This window comes from Gossypium arboreum, chromosome 6 (genome assembly GCF_025698485.1).
Source record: "Gossypium arboreum isolate Shixiya-1 chromosome 6, ASM2569848v2, whole genome shotgun sequence".
NCBI classification, from domain to species: Eukaryota; Viridiplantae; Streptophyta; class Magnoliopsida; order Malvales; family Malvaceae; genus Gossypium; species Gossypium arboreum.
Genome location: NC_069075.1, coordinates 80,951,370 through 80,973,733, shown reverse-complemented (window position 1 = coordinate 80,973,733; position 22,364 = coordinate 80,951,370). Strand labels below are relative to the sequence as shown.

Genomic DNA, 22,364 nt, shown 5'->3' with positions numbered 1-22,364 from the left:
AAATAATTAGAGGCTTAAACTTATATTTTTAAAATCCATAATGAGTATATTTTCAAGATAAATCAACAAGAACATTATCCGAGTTCTGTACTATGAGATAATTAATTTTTAGTGAAGAGAGGTCAGAACTGTCAGAATGTGAAACAGGGGAAATTTTAATGAATGTGAAAATTTTATGGTGGAAAGATATGTGAGTCTAGTTTCAGGAGAAATTTACGAATCTTAATTTGGAACTATGTAGCTTGAATTATAGATAAGTAAGTGACTATGACTCGTGTGGAGAGTTTGATGTGAGCATTTATTAGTAAATTGTGAAATCGTACTTACAAGAATGCTATATACATTAAGGATGTGGAATGGAGAGGAGGAGGAGGAAAATAAATATATGTGGAATACATGGAAACTATGGTATATGAAATATTGATATAATGAAATAAATGATATGTGTTTATAAGAAAACAGAAAGAGAATGATATGTATCATGACATGTATATATATATGACTAGTCTCAATGTAATGCTTGTTGGGTATGGAGTTGAATTGAAATGTTTCAGGCAAACATGTTATTTTGCGCATCTGAATTGTGGTATTTTATAAAGATATGATTTAGTTTTAAATATGAATACTTGATGATTAAGCTGAAGATATTTGGTAAGATGATAATCTTGGTATAAATGTATAAGTGGTACTATAATAAACAAGGTAAAATGAGTATGAGATACACATGTATGATGACATACAAATGCTATGTTTGTGGTTTAATTGAGAATATTTAATCATTAAATGAATACCATGTTATATGCTTTTGATTTCGTATAAGTGTGTAAGAGATTAAGGTTGACCAAAGTTTGGAAAATAGTCTAGGTATATTCCACACAGGCAGAGATACGACCATGTGTCTCAGCCGTGTATGGAACACGACTTTGGGACACGGGCGTGTGGAGCCTTAAAGCATGAAATTTCTAAGATTTTTGTAAGTTCTCGGTTTAGTCTCGAACCATTTCTAAAGTATGTTTTGGGCTTCGTAGACTCAAATAAGGGACTATGTGTAAGTGAATGAACGTTTTGAAAAATATAATGAAATTTTATGGCCCGTATTTTAGTTTAATGTTTGTATGTTTGTCCGGTAACGCCTCGTACCTTATCCTGGCCTCGGGTGCGGGTAAGGGGTGTTACATTATTTTTCCCTGTCTTATAGTGCTTGCAGACTCGTGAAAGTTGGAGGACGGTTAGAGCTTTGATCACACTATCAACAATTTTGTTTTGGGTATAAAAAGAAATATTTATTTTGATATAATGGCATGTATAAGGTAACTTATCTTTTTTCATATGTGTCATTTAATTTGGCCAAGTGTGATGGCTTTTTATGATTGATAATTCATTTTGTATATAGCAATGTGATATGGCTAATATGTGATTATTGGGTTGTAACCCTAATTAATTATGCATGTATGAATTGAGTTAAACTCATGTTATACATGATGGTTACTTGTATTGACTAGAGTGATGAAAGTCATTCATGTTTAGAGAATGAATTATAATCAATAGGGGTGGCCTCAATCTGGATAAAATGGTATAAATGAGAAGTAGGTTATTGCCACAGATTTGTTATGGAATTTGTGTGGAATGACTTAAGTCACTTACTAAATTGAATATGTGCTAAGTGAACTTTGTATAGTCATATATTAACCACCTTTTGAGCGAAAATCAAGCCATGTTGTAAGCCTTTAAAACTATGATTGATCATGTTCAAAGGAGGGTGGCAATTGGCTTGGAAAATAGCCATAAAATTGTTCACACGGGTAGACACACGAGCATGTGTCTAGGCCGTGTGTGACACACGGTCTGCCCCATGAACGTGTTGTTCGGCCGTGTGTCCCCTGCACTAAATTTTTACAAGTCAAAATGCCTAGTAGTAAACACATGGGCTAAGACACGGGCATGTGTCTTAGCTGTGTGAGAGACACGGCCTACCCACATAGACGAGTACTCTGGCCGTGTGAAGTTTGCACCATTTTATGAAAAATCATTTAATTTTTAATTGACCACACGGTCTGGCCACACGGGCGTGTGATACGGCCATGTGACCTTGTTTTGGTGCTGACATCATAAACAGAGAGCTACACGGCTTGAGGAGACAGGCGTGTCCCCTTCATCATACGGGCGTGTGATATTATTTTGATGAAAAATTTCCTAAGTTTTCCAAAGATTCCAACTTAGTCTCGAACCATCCCCAATGCGTGTTTTGGGCCTCGTAGGCCCATATAAAGGACAATATGTATTTTTATGAATAATTTTAAATTGGATGAAATTTATGGCCCGTTTTTACGTAGTATTAATATAAATGTCTGGTAATGACTTGTGCCCTGTCCCGGCCTCGGATACGGGTAAAAGGTGTTACATTGTAAGAACGTTTACATTGCGAGAAAAACAACTTAATTCAATAGATAGTCTAAACGAGTCCGTAACCCCGTAAAAGAATCAAGGTCAGCATTTGATTCAAGTATTGAGAAGAATTATTATGTCGTCTACAATTCTAATTGAGGAGATGGCTAACATTGGCTATTGGAGCAGTTAACTCCATGGGTAGAGACATAGATGAATTCAGTGGTAGAATTACAATTATGAGGGTTACTTAGCAAAATTTCAAAACTGACTACATAGGTATCAATACTAGAACATGGGTATCGATATTTTCCTTACATGATATCGATACCGATTGAAAAATTGATACCAAAACAACATTTTATTTTTCGCCTAAAATATAACACCAGAAATTATCAATACCTTTCAATAAGTATCAGTAATTTTAACTCAAGTATAATTACTTGTGACATGGTACCGATACAAAATTTCGATTCTGACTTCCTGTGTAACACCCCTAACCCATATTCGACACCGGAATAGGGTTACGGAGCATTACTGGACTTATAACTCAATCATTCAAACATTTCATATACAATTCTCATTCAAATTAAAAACCATTCAAATTCATCCATATAGTCCCTAATACGAGCCCTCGAGGCCTTAAATAGACATTAAATGTGGTTTGGGACTTGACCAAAATCTCTACAAATTTTTATGAAAACATGGAAAATTTTTCAAGGTGTAGGGATCACATGCCCGTGTGGCCATGGGACGCACCCGTGTGACCATGAGACGCACCTGTATGGCCATGGGACACGCCCTCGACCCCGTGTAACTCCCTAACTTGGGTCACACAGCCAAACCACACACCGGTGTGCCAGGCTATGTACCCTTCGAAATGGCCTCTCTCGCTTGTGTGCCTGGCTGTGTGCTAGGCCGTATGAAAACTGGAAGGTATACTGATTGGTACCACACGGCCAAGCCACACGCCTGTGTGCTAGGCCGTGTGAGGCTACTGACTAGGTTTCTAATGAAGCATCAGGGGACACATGACCATATTACCTGACCGTGTGTCACACACGGCTGAGTCGCACGCCCGTGTGGACAAAAATAAGTTATTTTCCAAGCCATTTTTCTCACCCAAAGTGGTGCCAACCTACACACATTAATATGCATACAACCAAGGCATAATAGGCAATCAAAATCAACCAATGTCAAGTTTATAACATGTAATATCAACACATACAAGTATGGTTCTAATAGGCATTTCAATTAGCCAGTTAAACTCATGCCAAATATGTCATCCAAACCTACCTAAATGGTCAAAAACATATATGAAATCTTTGTGCCTAAACTTAACATGCATGTCATTTATGAATCACAACCATTGGCACCCAAAATACCACCTCACAACCATGGCATTCATATGACAACTATATGTCATATATCATAAGGCTATTTACATAATTACATGTCAAAACTTATATCATTCTCAAGCCAAAACACTTGGCTAAATACATAACCAACACATAGGCCACATTAACCAAAATACCTATACATTCCATTTAACCCAAAATCTAAAGTCCAAAGTACCAAAATAGATTTTGATAGTGCGACACGATCTCCGACGGCTTTCGAATGGAGCGAGCTTCCAAAATACTATAAAACACGTAAACATAAACCGAGTAAGCAATTAAGCTTAGTAAGTTTGTATAACTAATAAATAGAACTTACCAATTCATCCACAATTTGAATAAACATAATTAAAACATAGATAAATTCCAATTCGGCCCAAAGCGTATGACATAAACACTAGTAGGTTAGCCATGCATGAATTCAACCACTATGTATTATTTTCCATATTTCTCATGAATACTTATACTAATTCGTATTAACTCGAATCACCTTGTATTGTCACTGAGCTCATTGAATTACTTAAATATTGATGAATATACTTACCTCGTCTTTCCAAATTTGAGAACGTCTTACGGATATGAGTATATCATTTTTTTGTGCCATAGTCCAACTATGGTCTTACATGTGAATTGCCATGGCCTTGCCCATGGTCTTACACTCGTAGTGCCATAACCCAGTTATGGTCTTATCATTTGAATGCCATATCCCAGCTATGGTCTTACATACAAATACTGCCATGGTCCAACCATGGTCTTATCCGTCAATTCATCATTTGCATAAGACGATTGTACTCGATCCTGCGATGCACTTATTTGAACATTTAAATTCTATTTCAAAGTCCAACAATAAATATGAACAATTTCATAATATCATTCATCAATTTAATAAGTAAATATTAAATGTTTAACTATACGAACTTACCTCAAACTCAAACGGAGAATACGGTCGTTGACTGAAACATGCCACTGAAAGACTCTAGTGAGACAAAGATGGGCTGTCAAGAACGTAGAAGAGTTAGGATAGGCGGTTGGTCAAATCTAGTATAGATCGTACATGGACGATAGTTGGAGTCGGCGGCTCCCCTAGGTTCCCCCATCTGGGATCCCTGGGGAAGAGGATCAAGTTGGCCCTTGCGAACAGCTTGATGCACTATCTGCCTTCAACCCTTTGAGCGAAATGCGGCAAAAGGAAGGAAAATCCATGGACCAACCCTATCGTCTCCACCCCGTAGGAACTACGAGATCACCCCAAGGACGCCTTCGGTATCTAAGGTCGCTCTAAAGGCTACTTTATGGGTATAATATAATAGGGTTCCTGGGTTGAGTCTTTAAGAAGTTTCTCTATGTTAGTGCAAAAGACAATAGCAATGTATGCGAGTTTATAGAGGGAAGACCACGATAGAGAAATACCTCCTCCGGGGCAAGGGCCGCCTCTCCCTCTACTTCACCACCCGCTATGGTATGGGAGCACTTTATCTTTTCCCCGATTTAATTCTGCAAGTTGCTTGATCTATATAATCAAATTTAACTAATTTAATTCACTTTATATTTAATTAAATCCAATTTCAAGTTATGGTAAAATTACCATTTTGCCACTATACTTTTGACCTTTTTATAATTTAGTCCTTAGGCTCGTAAAATGAAATTCATGCAAATTTCTCTACACCCAAGCCTAGACAAATTTATAGGTGCTCATAGAAGCCCATATATTCCACAATTTCACACATTTAACACAATTTTCAAATTTATCAATTTAGCCCCTAATTGACAATTTCATTAAAAGTCCCTTAACAAAAGTTGTTTAATTAATAATAAAGACTCATATTCTTCTATTAAACCTCAAAACCCTATTACACACATCAATGGAAAATCTCAAACTATTCAATAGTTTTGCAATTTAATCCCCTAGTTAGCTAGCTTAAGCTACAACGATCCCGAAAACATAAAAATTAATAAAAATAGGATAATTTTTCACTTACATGCAAGGGGTTCTTTTTGCAAAATTTTCAAGCTCTTCAAAGTCTCTCTTTGTTGTAAAAATCAGTTCATGCATGGATGGAGAAGATGACTTTTTGTTTTATTTTATTTTTTTATCAATTATTTACCTAATTACCAAATTACCCTTACCTAACTTTAAAATTACACAATTACCAAGCCATGCATATCCATTAACTCATTTAATGGTCTAATTACCATATAAGGCGCTCTACTTTAAAGTTCTATAGCTATTTAACACCTTTAGCTAATAGAACACAACTTTCATACTTTATGCGATTTAGTCATTTTTTACAAATTGAGCATACAAACGGAAAAATTTCTCAACAAAATTTTCATACCATAATTATAACATGCTGTAGACCACAAAATAATATTAAAATAAATTTTACGAAATCAGATTTGTAGTCCCGAAACCGTTTCAATTTCACTGAAAATAAGCTGTTACATCCTACACATTTGAAAATCATAGAGGTATCGTTTTTAAAACTCGAATATCAATTCCTTTGCTTCAGATAGTAAGAATGCAACAAATTTAAGCATACAAACCAATCCAACACAAGTCTATATAACATGCATCTTTTACCATATCAAATAAACGTCCGAGCAATAATCAACATATCACAACTCAAATCTTAAAATCTTAAGAACAAATAAGCTATGGAAACATCCAAAATATCATGAAAAATATCAGCAAAAAGCATACCACATTGTCTTTATTCCCAAAACATAAACAAATAATAAATCACCTACGAAGAATTACTAGATTCTCGCTTAGATCAATCCCTTGGAACCACACTGCTCACATCGAAACGCTACTAGTCTGCAATGGATTAAAAGGAGTAGGTGAGCTTAAACAGCTCATGACTGCCTAGAACATCTACCATGCAAACAATTCATCAAGCATTAATGAAACAACCATATAGCACAACCTCAACAGTTCCAACTCTAGTGTCATGTTACACTCACTTATGCATTATTTATTAGTTCATTTACATGGTAATCACATTCACTTTTCAACATATAACACACTTTATACAATCATATATAAAGATAGTTTGGCACTCGAGCTATGAGCTATGAAACATAAAAGTGGGCTCTATCACCACACATCAGATACACAGATCTCCAACACACCAAATGACTCATAGAGTCAAACATATCCCAAAAAGTGAAGTATATAGCTAACACTCTCCATCACACCAAACATGTCCCATTGAATGAAGCTTAGCTCACATTCCCTTATCTCTCCAACATGTCCCAGGGCCTCAACTCCCAAATCACATAACACATATAGGTGAGTACTCACAATCCTATGGCATGCCAACTATATCCAACGGTCTCAAAGTTCACAAGGCCAAAATATCCATTATTAACACACATTTTACTTACCGTTTACAACACTAATTCATTGCAAATATCACTTTATAAACACAACAATATCATTTTCATATAGCACGTAAAACATTCTCACAACAAACTCTTTCACAATAGCCATTATAAGCTTATTTCATATGTCACAATTTCATGTCTTAATCTACAATTTCACATTACACAATCATATATTAAAATTAAGAGTACGAGAAGCTTACTCTCAGAATTTAGAGTAGGGGTTTAGGTTACTTCTAACTTCCCAATTAACGTATTAAATCATATCTACAAGTAGCAATTCCAAAAACTTACCAATACACTTTTGCCGAAATGCTAAAAGCTCAAACTAGCATTTCCTTAGCTCGTAGAAGGTCCTAATGAATCCGAAGCTTCAACACAATAATTCACACAATAACAAAATCAATAATTACCTAAGGATTCATCTTAAACAATAAAAAACATAAGCCTAAGCTATGTTCTCAAGTAACCGAAACCTTTGACACATCAAACTTAAAACCTAATTATCTCGTTCTACACTCAACCGTTTTTCCTAAAACTAATTCCATTCATCTAATTATTCACATACAATAGATTCTCAACTGTTAAACTATGCAAAACTACTCAATTCATGGTATAAAAAATTTTAACATGTTTATGACGATTTTCATGAAAATTCATTAAATCCTTAGAAATCTTTAACAAAACTTCAAAATAAGTTTAAAAAAATTTTAATCTCATCAAAATTAATTGAAAAACACTTTGAAACTATGTTTTTACCAAAATCCAAAAAGTTCACCATTAACGACCCAATTTTCAAATTTTATTTAAAACATGTGATTCAAGGGCTAAAAACTCAACTTTAAAGACTAGATAGCATTAAAAACTAATAGAAAGATGAACGGTTTGCTTCGATAGAAGAAAAATGAGCTCTTGGTTGAAAACTTGAAAAACCCACAAACTTGATATTGGAGAAAATTATGGTATTTTTAGTGTTTTTCTCGAAATTTTATGGAGGTTTAAGGCTTGAGTGTTGATAGAAATAAAAGGAATATAGTTTTGGAAATCAAAATCTAATGGGAGGGCAAGAGAGAACAAGGAACGACACAAACAAAGCAAAGGAAATAAACTATTGTGAGTTTGTCGTAGAAGAAAAGAAAAATAGGTTGAATTTTAAAATTTGGTAAAACTACTTCATAAATACACAGAAATTTGACCCTTTTACAAATTAGTCCTTATTTCAAAATTGAAAGCCTTTTCAGTATCTTTTTCAAAAATTGATTTAATTTTCAAAATGCCATAGACAAAAGCATTTTCGGATACCATGCTAACGAAATTCCCGAGCTCACTAAAGCTAAAATCCCTAAAATACCCTAAAAACTCCTAGGCCCAATTTTGGGGTGTTGCACAATAAAAGACTCAAAATATACTTTTTATTGAATTTAACTAAACTAAGAAAACATAAATAAAACATACTAAAATTGCTTGTATTCAAGCTCCTCAAGTACGAAAACTAGTTTAATTTGCTACACTGAATTACGGTAGATCAAAAGTAAATTCTACGACTTTAAAAATAATTTAATTGAGTCGATTTATTCGATGTGGAATTAAATTGGACAGTCGTAAGAATTGTTCAAATAGAGAATTTGATTAAAAAAATTTCTTGAAAAATTAATTTGGAAAATCTAAGTAATTTTTAGGAAAATTAATTTTGATAAAGTAAAATTAAATTAATCAAATTAATTAAAATTAATATGATATTTTGAAAATTAATTTTCAAGTCAAACAATTGGTCAAATGGGTAATTGAACTTGAAAATTGGACTTGAGATAAAAAATTGGGCCTGGGAGCCCAAATCGAGACCAAGACCCAAAAACTGGTCGAACCAAGCCTGATATGTGAAACTAGGTAGACAGTCCAACCGATGGCTGGACTAGACCGGTCAGGCCGTCACTGGCCTAAACTGAACCGGCAGAATTCGATCTAGCTAGGGGTGTTGACAACTGCAACGGCGACATTTTGGTAGCAGACAAATGGTCGGCAGCTATAGTTCTTTGGTGGTTGAGTAGTGGAAGAATTATACTCCTACTGGGACTCTACTAAAGAATTTGATTTCAGATTAACTATTCTAAAGATAATATTATTTTAATAAACTTAATATTAAATTTAATTTAATATTTACCTAAATAGTATTTTATTAATTTAATATTAAAATGATTATCTTAATATTAAATTTAATTTAATGTTTATCTTGTAGATAAATATTATATTAATTTAATATTAAAGTGATTAAGTTTAATCATAATTGAACTCTCCAAACTCTCTCTATATAAAGAGAACCTTGGGTCATTATTTTTCACACACTTGAATTCAAGAGAAAGTTGTAAAGAGAAAATTCTCTGAAGAAATTATTTTAGAAAATTTCTAAAGATGTTTTTTTTTTATTTACAACTTGGCTCAAAAGTTTAGAGAAATTGTGAAATTACCCCACTGGTAATTTTTGTGAAATTTATTTTGATTCAAAGCAAGCTCACACTCAGCAGATATAAGCTTAAGGATAGCGGAGAAGACTACTCAGTCGACGCGTTCATCCTAGATGAATTGAAAAGGTACAATTTTAATTAAGTGTTTATTATTTTAGATATCACAATCAAATTCTTGTTTTGGAAAAAAAAATTAAAACTCTAGTTTTTTCCTAAATTTATTTTTCGCTGCCTTTTCCAAACCTGATTTTCCAACAGAAATCTCCCAACAAAAACTTTCCATTTTGATAGACTCTCCTTCAAGAATAACTTCCAACAGCATCAAGCATCGTTTCTTTTCTTCCCCTTTTTGGACAAAAAAATGCCAAACTATTCTTCATCAGGCAAGGCAGTAGATAATGCATTCAAGCCTTGTGTTTATCAATTAACTTCCTCACAACTTTGGCTTCAGCTTGCAGTCTATCACACTGTTTTTGATTGAATGCAACCCTAATTATATATGTCCAATTCGTCCCTTCATTAGCTTGTTGAAACCAGAAATTGATTGCATGTTGAATTAAATGAATAGAAATGATAAAGTTAAATAAATAAGTTACATTCGGAAATGAATGTGGTTTCTCACTGAGTACGAAAATGACCTAAGAATTAATTTAAGTTTTTTGAATTATTATTTGTTGAGATCGAAATACACCAAGAGGTGGTGAACTGGTGTTTTAAAAGGTTTTGGGGAAACGGAAAAAATCAAATGACTCAAGAAATTATAGTGGTTCAACCTCAATTGCCTACATCCATTACCTTAGCTTTCCTCAACTAAGCATTTCCCAAATCCACTAGATTTGAACCTTTAAGGGCAAGGTTTAACCTTACAAAACCCTATCTTTTCAAAGGTAAGATAAAACTAGTTCTCCTTAAGGTTTTCTTCCCAAAACCTTCAGTAATTCCTCACAAATGAGAAAAAATAATGATGAAAAAGATGATACCTCTAAAAGGTAGATAATCAACAATTAAGCACTCTCATATAAAGTTACAACACTTGAAAGAATGAAGAAAACTTAATGCACAAGTGTGTACAAGAAATATTTAGTAAAAGATTGAGAAAAATTGGAAAATTGAGTTCTTGAAGGTTAGGTACTTGTTTCTTGTCTTTATTGACTTCAATAAGGAGCCTTGACTTATATTTAAGTCCTCTCACAACCTTGTGGACGTTAGTAGTTGTTAGAAGCAAAATAGAGTCGTTGCAGCCATAAAAACCAGCATTAAATGTAGTCTATAGCTTCGTTGTATCGGTAGAATGAATCTTATTTCGGTAGAAGTGTGTCTAAAATATGACCATTGGACTCATTCTATCAGTATAAGTTCCCTTGTATCGGTAGAACTCTGAGGGTTTCATTTGGTATCGGTAAAACCAATCAGAGTATCGGTAAAAGTGCAGAGGATGCTATACTTTGACTACTATCTTGACTTTTTTCAATTGAAGTCCTCAAGGTATCGGTAGAACTCTGGTGGTTTCAACTCATATCAGTAGAAGCCATCAGAGTTTTTGTAGAAATGTAGAAGAGGCTGAACCTTGGTTACTATTTTAACTTGTTGTGCTAGAAGTCCTCAAGGTAGTGGTAAAACTCTAAGAATATCGGTAGATCTGACCAGGGTATCGATAGAAGTCCTACTCCAAAACTACCTTGCTTACTGGAGTGCATTCTACCGATAGAAGTTCGGATTATATCGGTAGAACCAAAAGTTGTATCTCTATAACTTCAAGTTCTATCGGTAGAATTCTGTAGCCTTTTCAAGGTCATTTTCATCTTGAGTTCTACTAGCACTTGTCCACCAAAGTATCGGTAGAAGTCCTTTAGACTTCAAAAAAAACTCGTTAAAAATCAAGTTAATTCAAGGATTTTTAAAATTTTATTTTGTCCAACACTTTGAAAATAATTTTCAAGACTTACAAACAATTTTTGTAATTTTAAGTAAGGGATTTTAATATTCTTTTATTATATCAAAATACTTTAAAAACTAGAACTAACATTATTTAATTAAATAGTTGAAGTTCAAAAATGAAAATAAATTAATTGGTCATTATGAATCCATTGAATGTAGAAATTAAATATATTTTCTCACAGATTCTTTAACAAAAAGTTGTTATGACTTTAACGAATTAGAATTTAGTTGAGAAAATTATTTAATTAGCAAAATTAATTAATTGAAATTAATTTAATAAATAATATTTATTTTAAAAATAGAAAAAACATGCATTGGATTGAATTAAATTATAAAGTGTTGATTTAAAAGTTAAGAAACACATAAAATTGGACCTGATACTGATACGGCCACGCCCCGAGTCACACCTAGCTCGAGTAAGGAGCGTTTGGAGCTGCATCAGGGTCCTATCACCCGAGCACGAGCCAAGCACTTCAAAGAGGCTATCTCGGCCTTAGTAGATCAAGTGTGGGGTGAGACCTTGTCTAGACACATCGAGAGAGCTTAGGCCAGCCCTATGAGTTCACCTTGCAATCTTTTGCAAGCTGAACTAAGCTCAAACTTAGCTTTATGAGTTTGATTCAGCTCAATTGAGCTCATATCTATCTTTTAGTTCATGCTATTTACCTTGCTGGAATAAACTTAGTTGTTTAATTAAGTTAGTTAATTTAGTTTCAGCTCATAAATATGTCTTAATTTGAACTTATTAATTTTGTGTTAAATGTGTTTTATTTTAATGCATGTTTTTAATATGTCATAGTTAGTACACGTTATTAATTTGTCTTAGTCTATTACATATTTTTAATATGTTCTAGCTTTAGCCGAATTTAATATGAAAGTATTAAAGTGTCTTAGCTACTACATGTTTTAAATGTGTCCTAGTGCTGCTGAATTTAACATGTCTTAAACTTAATTAATTTGTTGAATTAATGGTGCAGCTACATACATGGAACGGCATGAATGCAAGGAGCTGATGATTTATTTCTTCTAAGCATCATTTCGTGGACACCAATGGCCAGATGATGAGCTGCTGTTTCTTCTTCCCAAGCTGATCATTCAGCTCTCTAAGCAGCCTTGAAAGCTTTCACACTAGCTGAATATTCCATTCACACTTCAAGGCCATTCGGTTTTTTGCTTTCACACATAAGAGCTATTCAAATCTAAGTGTTTACATCTAAAAACCGTTGAAGACCCCAAGCTGAATTTATTGGGTTCAAAACCATTCAGCTGATCAAAGCAGCTCAATTAAAGTCTAGTAAAACATATTGGCCAAATTTATCTAGCCATTTAAACTCACCATCCTCTTCATTTAAATCAAGCTCTTTGAAGACATCAAAGGGTTGCCTATTGGCATCTCCAAAGCTCAAGGAACCTTCATGGAAGTTGCTAGGAAATTACCAAGAAGCTTAAGCATTAAAACTAAAATCAATTGTCTATTTAGCTATCATTATGCCTATTCGGCTAGCCTAGGAATATAGCTATAAATACTTAGCTATTTGCTAGTTGTAAGGACTTTTTCTACTTGAATGAATTCTGAGTTATTTGTGAGTATTTCAACTCTCAAATTTCGTTCAAGACTCAGTTTGACTTATCTACTTAGCTAGTGGCTTCTATTTGAACTTATCACTTTGGCGTTTACCCCAAATTGATACATCTGGTTCCTATCTTCTTAGATAGTAGGTCAAGGTCCCATTTTTATTCCTAACCCACCTTAAGAGTCTTATAAGTCTCAGGTCAACACTCGCCTTTAGTGTTGGTTCATTCTTGACCCATAAGTCCTATTTCCATCCCATTACCACTATCACCTTAAGTCTTTTGTTTTTCTTTGTTAGCCGAACTATCCTTTTTATTTACTTAGCCCTTTTGAACCTATTTTGTTAACTAAAGCATCTACTTAGCCGAATTCATCCTTTTGTTTCAAATAGAACGGTACTTCTCATTTTAACGATCGGGCAACTACACGATTCGAACACCTCAACGAGGCCGTGGTCTAATCAGATACAAGAGAGGCCCAAAACCCTTATAGTAAATATGAGGGGTGGTAACCCTTGTAAAATTACTAGCGCTAGCCGCCTTTTTTTCTCTTAATTCAACTAGAGGATTGTTTTTCTATTAAATAAATATTTTACATTCTACTCATTCAACTAGGGTTTCACTTCTTTTCCCTATAAATAAATGATACCAGTAGGGCTTTAAGCACACCACAACACGAAGTTATAAAAAAATTGAGATATTGTTATTCTACCTGAAAATAAGTCAGAATTTATTTCTAAGTATAAATTCTATATTCCAAGAATAACAATACTATCGATTTCTATAAGAGAGAAAGAGATTTAATTCCCTGCAGAAAGTAAGAATTATTTCTAATTTTGTGTTTGATTCAAAATTGTTCAAGCCCGCCCTCGAGGCAGTTTATGGTACGAGAATAGTGGAGAAGGTTGTTTGGTTGAAAGTTGGGAACATCTAGGATCTATTTCGCTCAAAGCACAGCAATTATTTTGGGAAAAAAGTTTATTGCTATAAATATAAAAAAGACCGGCTTAGTTTTCAATTTTTTTACTTTTTCGTTGTGTAAGAAAACTGTTTTCAAACCAGTTTTTTTCCAATATACCATAGCATCAAGAGCATCATCCTTCTCAGTCAACTCACCCATAGTGGTATTAATGACCCCTTGTGCTGCATCCACATTAGCACTGAGGGCCTCTACCACTTGTTCCTTAAGTTGATCTTGCCTCAATTTCAACTTTGTGGTACGAACATCAACTTCCTCAAGGGTCCCTCACATCACTTATGGATCCCTCGATTTGGAAACCCTGTCATCTAAAGCTGACAGTATACCCCTTGAGCTACTAGTTTTATTGCCCCCACCATGGGTCTCCCTAAGCTCAACCTGCTTGTCTATTCCTTTCGTCATCTCGATCGGCACTTTAAACCTTAACTTAGATACCAACTGTCATAGGGTTAAAACTTTATCCTAGCAAATCACACAGCCTTAGACGATCTTTTTCTTCAAATTTTCTTAAGTTAGCCTAACTTTCGAAAAATGAGAATTCTCCTGGAAATTCTCTAAGGCACTGAAAATAAAGCGAAGGCAACTCAAAAATGAAAGGAACTTAAGTGCTTCACTAGGCCACCAAGGCTTTAAGTATATGAACTTCTCCACATGTTCTACAAAGTGGGCCAGTTCAAATGAGTCAAATGAACCAAATTTAATCAATTGACCTCTAATGGACGCTACTTGTACATTAGTCATGGGCTTTGATATGCGGCCCGTGACACTAGTATCAAGGTGGAAACGGTACATTCACTGTTACGGTATTGACTACCTTGATTTTGATACAAAAATTGTATATAGCTAAAAGTACAACAAGTTTTTATAAAAATTGTACCAAAGTTCTTTAGAATGGTTAAGCACTCGATAATAGTGTTGTACTTAGGAAGAACGATGACTTATTCAGATATTTGCAACTATTTGATTTATAATTGTGATAACAAATATTAAGGACTCAAAAAATATTTGGGTTCCAATCTTTTAAGGCATCGGATATGCATGTTAATTTTTAGATATCCATTTCACTTTTAAAAGTTTTTATTTGTGAATTAATATATTGGTTTAGGGATATGTAACACCCTTAACCCGTCTCCGTCGTCGGATTAGGGTTACAGAGTATTACCGCACAATTAAAAAAACATTTAATCTTAATACATCTCAATACAATAATTAAATATTACTTAAGTAAACCATATTAAATACAATCAAACATATGCATTTGGTCTCTAAATCGAGCCTTCGAGGCCCTAAAAATAGCTTAGAAGTAGTTTAGGACTAATTTGAAACAAAATAGAAGATTTAGGAAAAAGTTGGAAAAATTGGAAAACATGGGGTCACACGGTCATGTGACATAGCCCAGGTCGTGTAACATTCGAATAAAGGGACACACGGTCATATCCCAACCCGTGTCCTCACCTGTGTAACTTACTGAGTAGGGTCACACGGCCGTGTCGCAGGCCATGTAACTCTTTGAGTTGCCACATACGATTATGTGCCAGGCTATGTGTTAGGCTGTGTAACTCACCAACATGAAACACTAATAAATTTGAAATGATACACAGTTGTGTCACTAGGCCGTGTGATCCAGAAATTGACCCAAATTAATGTCATTCAAAGCCAAACCATATCTAACCAACCATTCCATTTGGGCACACATTCAAGGGATTTAAACACCATTCAAACACACACAAACATGTCATTTCAAACATCCTAATTCATCTAACCAATATGTCATTCAAAGGCACCACAATTGTATCAAAACATTATGGATCAAACTAAAGCAATTTGAACATATCTCAAGCACACAACTTAGTTCCTTTAACTACTACATGATACCACAAATAAACATTCCCAAACCATCACATACCAAAAGAGCCTTATATACAAGTATTTAAGAAAGGCCAAAATGATACAACTTGGTAAAGCATTAAAATTCATCAATCAAAAAATAACTTGAAAAGCATAAATATGCCAAAACATCCATTACAAAGATCCTATACATGCCATTATTAACCTTGGCTAAAATACTCAAAAACTACCAAAATGGTTACTGGATAATGTGATAGGTCTCCGACGAGCTTCCAATTGATCGAGCTTCCAATAATCTATAAAATAAGAACAAGTGCATAGTAAGCTCGTATAAACTTAAACATAACTTACTATTTCATTAGCACAATTTATAGAATAAGCACAATATCATAACCAAGACCTTAAGCTTAGCATAAGCCATACAAGCACCATCAAACTCACATGTTAGTATGCTTATCCATGATACAAATATATTCAATCATATAATAGGTAACTTTCACATATACATCATTTGATTCATCAACTTTTTCATATTATCATGAACCGTTTCATTTGCAAACTTACAGTTTCATTTCATTTTCTTACTTGTTGAACCATCTAGAATTGCATCAGATATTTGGGAATACTCACACATAGAGTGCCTTTCCATATGATTGTAACATTTCTTTTTCAATAATACTCACACCAGCTGTGAAATGGGCCTGCTCACACGAGCCGTAGATCAAAATGTAAGCTACATGATGTTGCTCACACGAGCTATGGAGAATCTGCAACAAATGCAGGACCTCAGCCATTGGTAGGGCATTTAAGACTAGACCCGAAACATGAAATCCCTAATGACATGTCATTCAAATCCTAGAATCCTTAAGGTTCAAACGGGTTTCGTTATCCGTCAATTATTCATAGCATTGATACATTTATATTCAAATTCATTCATAACTAACACAATATAATAGATAGTCAAATTTAACTAATATTAATACGATTATAATTCATATGAACTTCCCTCGATAACTTTGGTCATAGAAGTAAAATTAAAAACTAATCTGAAGCTTTAATCTTTCCTCGATTTAAGTCTGATTGTGGTTTATCTTGATCTAAACAAATAATTTTATTCAATTAAGTACTTCTAGTATTCAATTTAATCCATAATTCATATTTATGTAAAATTACAAAATTACCCCTAACATTTTAACTTTTCACAATTTAGTTCTTAAGCTCATAATTTGAAATTTAACCATTTTAATCCTCCATACTAGCTAGTTGAATTTCATAGGGACTCAAACCAACCCACTTAAATCATTATTTCATAATTTTACCATGAAATTTTACTATTTTCTCAAATAAATTCCTAAATCCAATTTCATCAAAATCACTTAACAAAACATGTTTTTTTTACAACCAAGATTAATAATCCATCAATTAACATCACAAACACATCAAAATCATTCATGGAAAGTCCCTCAATCTTTAACATTTTACAAATTAACCCCCGAACTAGCTAGATTAAGCTAAAACGAACTTAAAAACATAAAAATCATTACAAACGGGGCACAAAATTATACCATGCAAGAAGAAATTCAAACCAAAGCTTTGCCACCTTCAACAATGGTAAATTCGGCCAATAAAGAAGGAAATGGCAAAGATGATAACCTTTACTTAGTTTATTTTAGGTTTAATTTACCATTTTACCCCAATTAATAATAAAAATTTTCAAGTTAACCTTATCCATATTTGTCCACTAACTCCTTTAATGGTATAATTATCACTCAAGTCCATTAATTTACCTTTCCATAACCATTTAACCCTTTTAACTAAGAGAGTTCAACTTTTATACATTTTACGATTTAGTCCTTTTTACCTAATTAACTATTTAAACATCAAAATTTCTTAATGAAACTTTTGTCCTTAATATAATCCCGTAGACATTAAATAAATAATAAAATAATAATTCACTCATTGGAATTGTGATCCCGAAATCACTGTTTCCAACACCACTAAAAACAAGCTGTTACAGGATAAATAATGTCTTGAGTAAAAATATTTGAAATAATTAAAGTTATTATTAAAATTATTATTTAATTACAAAACATTAATTTTATTTTTAAGTAATTGATTTTTTAAAATCATCACCTAGCTTTAGTAAATATGATTTATATAATTATAAAAATATTAAAATTTCCAATTTTTAATAAATGTTTTATATATTTTTATATATTTTGTATTTTTATAATTTTATAATTTTTGCAAGTATTTATAATTTTAATACTTTTTAAATAATTTTTTAAAGATTTTATAAGATTTTTAGATGATGATGTCACTATAATGCCCTAATATGACACGTGATAACATATGATTAGATAGATATCCCAACAACAAAGATATGATAATGTTAGAGATTGAAATAAGCTAAAAAATAAAAATAAAAACTTATAAAAGCAAAGAGAGAAAAGCGACATAATTCCAATCCATGTCTCTTAAATTGGCGCTTTATTTCTTTTTATGAGTTTTTAGATATTCTTTTATTGATCTAAAGTAAATAAAAATAAATAAATGATTCGGGGGAAGCCGCTACTGAGGGGTGTTGAGGGATTAGCATGAGCAATGGGTTCTTGAGTTTAATAGCAGTTTGAGACTTTGTTCTGCATTCAATGCTAAGTAATGGGATATTTTAGATGGCTTGATGGTAACTCATAACAAAAATTGAAACAAAATATCAATTTAGACAGATAGCGTGGAGGTTATTCAGCCCATCCAAGTTGCTTTCTCAAGGACTTTCAATTCAACACCTATTAGACGTATTTAGCAATTTTTGTTGAAAATGATCTAACGGAAAATGATACATACTCGGAGAGAAGAGAAAATAGAAACTGATCATGTCGCTAAATTAGCTTTCAACAAGAATGAGGGTTCTACAATTGTTCGCAGAAAGAGAACCCGTTGAACTTCAGTAGTTTAATGTAATAATTGTATTGGTTAACTTTTTAAAAAAAAAACCTAATCTCGTTGGAGAAGGATTGTAACTTATGCCTTAAACTTAATCCACATAGCACTTGCGTGTACAAATTCATTATCAGCAAACAAAAATATGAATTTAGTTTTGTAGTTAACAGGGTGAAGTTCCATCATTTACAAAAGAATATTTAAATAACAAAACAGCAAAATAATTAGTAGACAAACAGGCAGTAGGTTTCAACTTCATTTTTTTCTTTTAAACGCAATTAGAATAGAAGAAAGACATAACTGTTGAGCTACTCAAATTCCGGTGTGAACATGCATATGAGCAAATTATTCTATGTTTTCCTAGGTATTTGGTGGTCGGACAAAAGTGTTGGATAAGGTACTTCAACAGTTCCAAGCGGTTCACAAATCAACCATTCTAACCCTTCTCCGGATTGGTACTACGGTCTGTTCCCAGTTATGCTGACTGATCCAATCCGGTTCAAATAACATTGAGAATTGCCCCAAGTTGAGGCCCAAAACTACAAATATCATGAGCCAAATACGAATAATACTCCTTGATATTGGAGATCAGACCATGAACACTCATTAGAACTAACCCAAAAGGATCCCAAATTCCACATTGTATATGTACAAAAGTTCAACAACAGACACAAGTGTTTAACCTAGGAGACTCATTATATCAAAACAAACAATATCTTAGGCTGGTGCGGACCGTGGACAAGATGCAAGACACTTTACCTATGCACTCCACCTCGACAAAGAGACCTAAAATATGGCAACACATCAAATTGGCCTACTATTTTCCCTATAAAAGGATCAAAATTTTCAAGTACAAAATGTAACGATTCAAAACAACTCGTGAAGACCAATTAAAGATACAATAGCTATGCATACAGAAAAAGCTCGGTCCCCTCAAAGCATGGCAAGGATTGACAATCAAGAAGAATGAAACGAATTCATTGTTTCAGCAATTTTTATCTTCAAAGCATCCAAAGACTCAGTGAGGTCAAATACCTCTTGTCGATCCATCTCCAGCAACATCGCAGCCACTTTTCCAGCATTATTTTGTTCAAGATGCTCCATAAGAGGGTATAACTTTTTCCCCAACATCTATTATTTTTGACAAAGGGAAAAATACTACAATATATAAATTATTCAGAACAGAGATGCAGTTCACTGTACAGATTATTTGGAACTTTAATGCATGGTCTAAAGCCTTGCAAATTAATTATCGGTTCACTAAGATGATAATAATGTAGAACATTGAGCAGATAATTGTCTTACCTTTGTTATTGTTGAAGTGACTAAAACAGTTTGAAGTCCAAGGTCTTTGGTTTTTGATAGTTGTTGATTCTTTAATTGGTTGAGGATCTTGTGAATTTCGGAACCAAAGCCATGATCGAACATGGCATCCATTTCATCCAATACCTGTTTAGGGATTTTTGCTGTCACTAAATATGCAAGATATTGGATATCATTAAGAAACAGAGTATCCTAGTACCTCCAGAAGCCAGAACTCTAATATATAAATTGCAGCATTCTAAAACATTGTTGTGTAAATTATGTAGTTAAAAGTCAAAATGTTGGGATACCAAGTATTTGATGTCATCTGGAACAACACTTCCCTCCTCAATGTACTGAATAGTTTCACTCGGAGTAGCAACAAGCATGCCTATTGAGTCATTTGCCAAATTCTCCGAGATTCTTGACTTGCCGTAACCATATTCTGAAGTAGAATTCAACTTAGCATGATGGCTGATGAATCTTGCTGTTTGAAAATCCTGCATGATGATCTTGATTTAATCACAAACTTGCACTGATGAGAACTATGGAATTTGCAAATCTAACTGTGAGGTTCCTCACACAGGTATAAAAAAACAACAAAACAGATACATAAATAACTTTAACAATGGACTTATCAACATAGTGGCATCTTAATTAAAAGTACAAAAAAGAACCCCTCAAAGAACTAAAGATATATGTCCAAGAAGTGGTAACAAAGAACCTTGTCGCATTGTTCCTCCGAAGAGCACAAAACAATAGCTCGAGGATGCTTTGGCTTCACGCTGAGCAACGCCTCGTCCCGTCTAAGCAGCTGTTCAACTCAATGTCAGTAATTTGTTCAACCTTTATTGCAAACATTTGGCTGCTATTACATAACTAGAAACATTTTACTATGAATATCAAAGAAAAGTTATATGATAATTGGAATTAATTTGTTGAACTGGAATAATTATTAATTCCTAAATTTTTCGAGGGATACAAGAATACTGATTGACTTCATTTCATGAACTCAACAAAAGGAAATTAATGATTCATAGCAGTGTAGAATAGATATATACCAGTATCACAATCTTCAAAAGAAGTTGCTGACCAACATAAATCAATTATAAAGAAAGAGTATGGAGTTACAGTCTTGGACGACCACTTGTTTGAACTTTAATGTCGAAGCACTAGACATAATTTTAGATTCTATATGCTTACATATTTACTTAGGTTACTTCGGTTGCAAAGTACACCTTCCAAAGAGAAAATTAAGGATCAAAATGACAAGTATAAGGTTACCATGTTAGCGATAATAAATAAATAAAAAAAGGTTTACCTGTATGAGGGGTAACAAGAAAGCCAAAGTCCTTCCAGATCCAGATTCAGAGCTTAAGACGACGCTTTTCCCATCCAACAAAGCTGGGATCCCAACACACTGAATTTCAGAAGGAATCCATATTCCCATCTCACTCAAAGCCCCAATTATGTCAGCTTCCAACCCCAGTTCTTGGAAACTAGAAACAAATTTCGTAGCACCACATTTGTTCTTGTCATTCTCAGAATCAACGTCATCCCTTTCTCTTTCCTTTTCAACAACAGTAGAGGTAGGTTTGGAGACGGAGTTGCCTTTGAGCTTTCTTTGTCGGAACTTTTCAAGAATGAGGGAGTCTCTATGAGATTTTGGTGAAGAAGGATGTAGTTTTGCTGTTTTTATAGTAGGCTTAGTGTTGGAGGAAGATAGAGGCCTAATTAATGGAAAAGGCTTGATGGGGTTTAATGGATTAGTTGAAGAAATAAGTTTAGAGGAGACAACAAGGTTGCAGAGGTCGGCAAGTGATTTGCTGCTTCTTTTCATGGTCTTCTGCTGTATATTTTGTTGGCGTTTCTGCTTTTCAAATGTTACTTGTTTAAGGGTTCGTAGCTGTATTTGTGCCCTTCTCGCCTTGTTATTTATTTCTCTTTTGGACATAATAAGTCAATTTTAGTTAAATTCTGTTGTTAAATTTTCAAAAATAGATAAATATTTTTTAAAGAATTGTTAGATTAAAATATTAATTTTAATAATAGTCACTCACCTGATACAATTTATCAAGTCAATAAATAATTTAAAATTTAAAATTAAAAATATATAAAAATCAAAATAAAATACATCTAAGTTGTGTACAAGCT

At 33.5% G+C, this 22,364-nt stretch overlaps 1 protein-coding gene across 2 annotated transcripts; it reads right to left on the bottom strand.

Annotated features, from left to right (window-relative positions):
- Positions 1-16,089: 16,089 nt before the first annotated feature.
- Positions 16,090-22,183, bottom strand: LOC108484538 (DEAD-box ATP-dependent RNA helicase 39-like). Of its 2 annotated transcripts, XM_053029456.1 has the most exons (7): positions 21,532-22,183; positions 20,935-21,024; positions 20,522-20,710; positions 20,214-20,357; positions 19,944-20,039; positions 16,596-16,732; positions 16,090-16,261 (listed from the first exon to the last, which is right to left on the bottom strand). In XM_053029456.1, the coding sequence occupies exons 1-7, from the start codon at positions 22,162-22,164 to the stop codon at positions 16,204-16,206; spliced, it is 1,347 nt and encodes a 448-aa protein (XP_052885416.1). In that variant the 5' UTR covers positions 22,165-22,183; the 3' UTR covers positions 16,090-16,203. The 2 variants fall into 2 exon arrangements, with proteins under 2 accessions (XP_052885416.1, XP_017643848.2); XM_017788359.2 differs by lacking the exon at positions 16,596-16,732 and having other exon boundaries at positions 21,532-22,179.
- Positions 22,184-22,364: the final 181 nt, after the last annotated feature.

Coding starts and splice junctions, on each gene's coding strand:
- LOC108484538 (XM_053029456.1), bottom strand. CDS start 22,164: ATGTCCAAAAGAGAAATAAATAACAAGGCGAGAAGGGCACAAATACAG. Junction 20,711..20,934: donor CGGAGGAACAATGCGACAAG/GTTCTTTGTTAC, acceptor ATCATCATGCAG/GATTTTCAAACAGCAAGATT. Junction 16,262..16,595: donor TATGGAAAGGCACTCTATGT/GTGAGTATTCCC, acceptor CTTATTTTATAG/ATTATTGGAAGCTCGATCAA.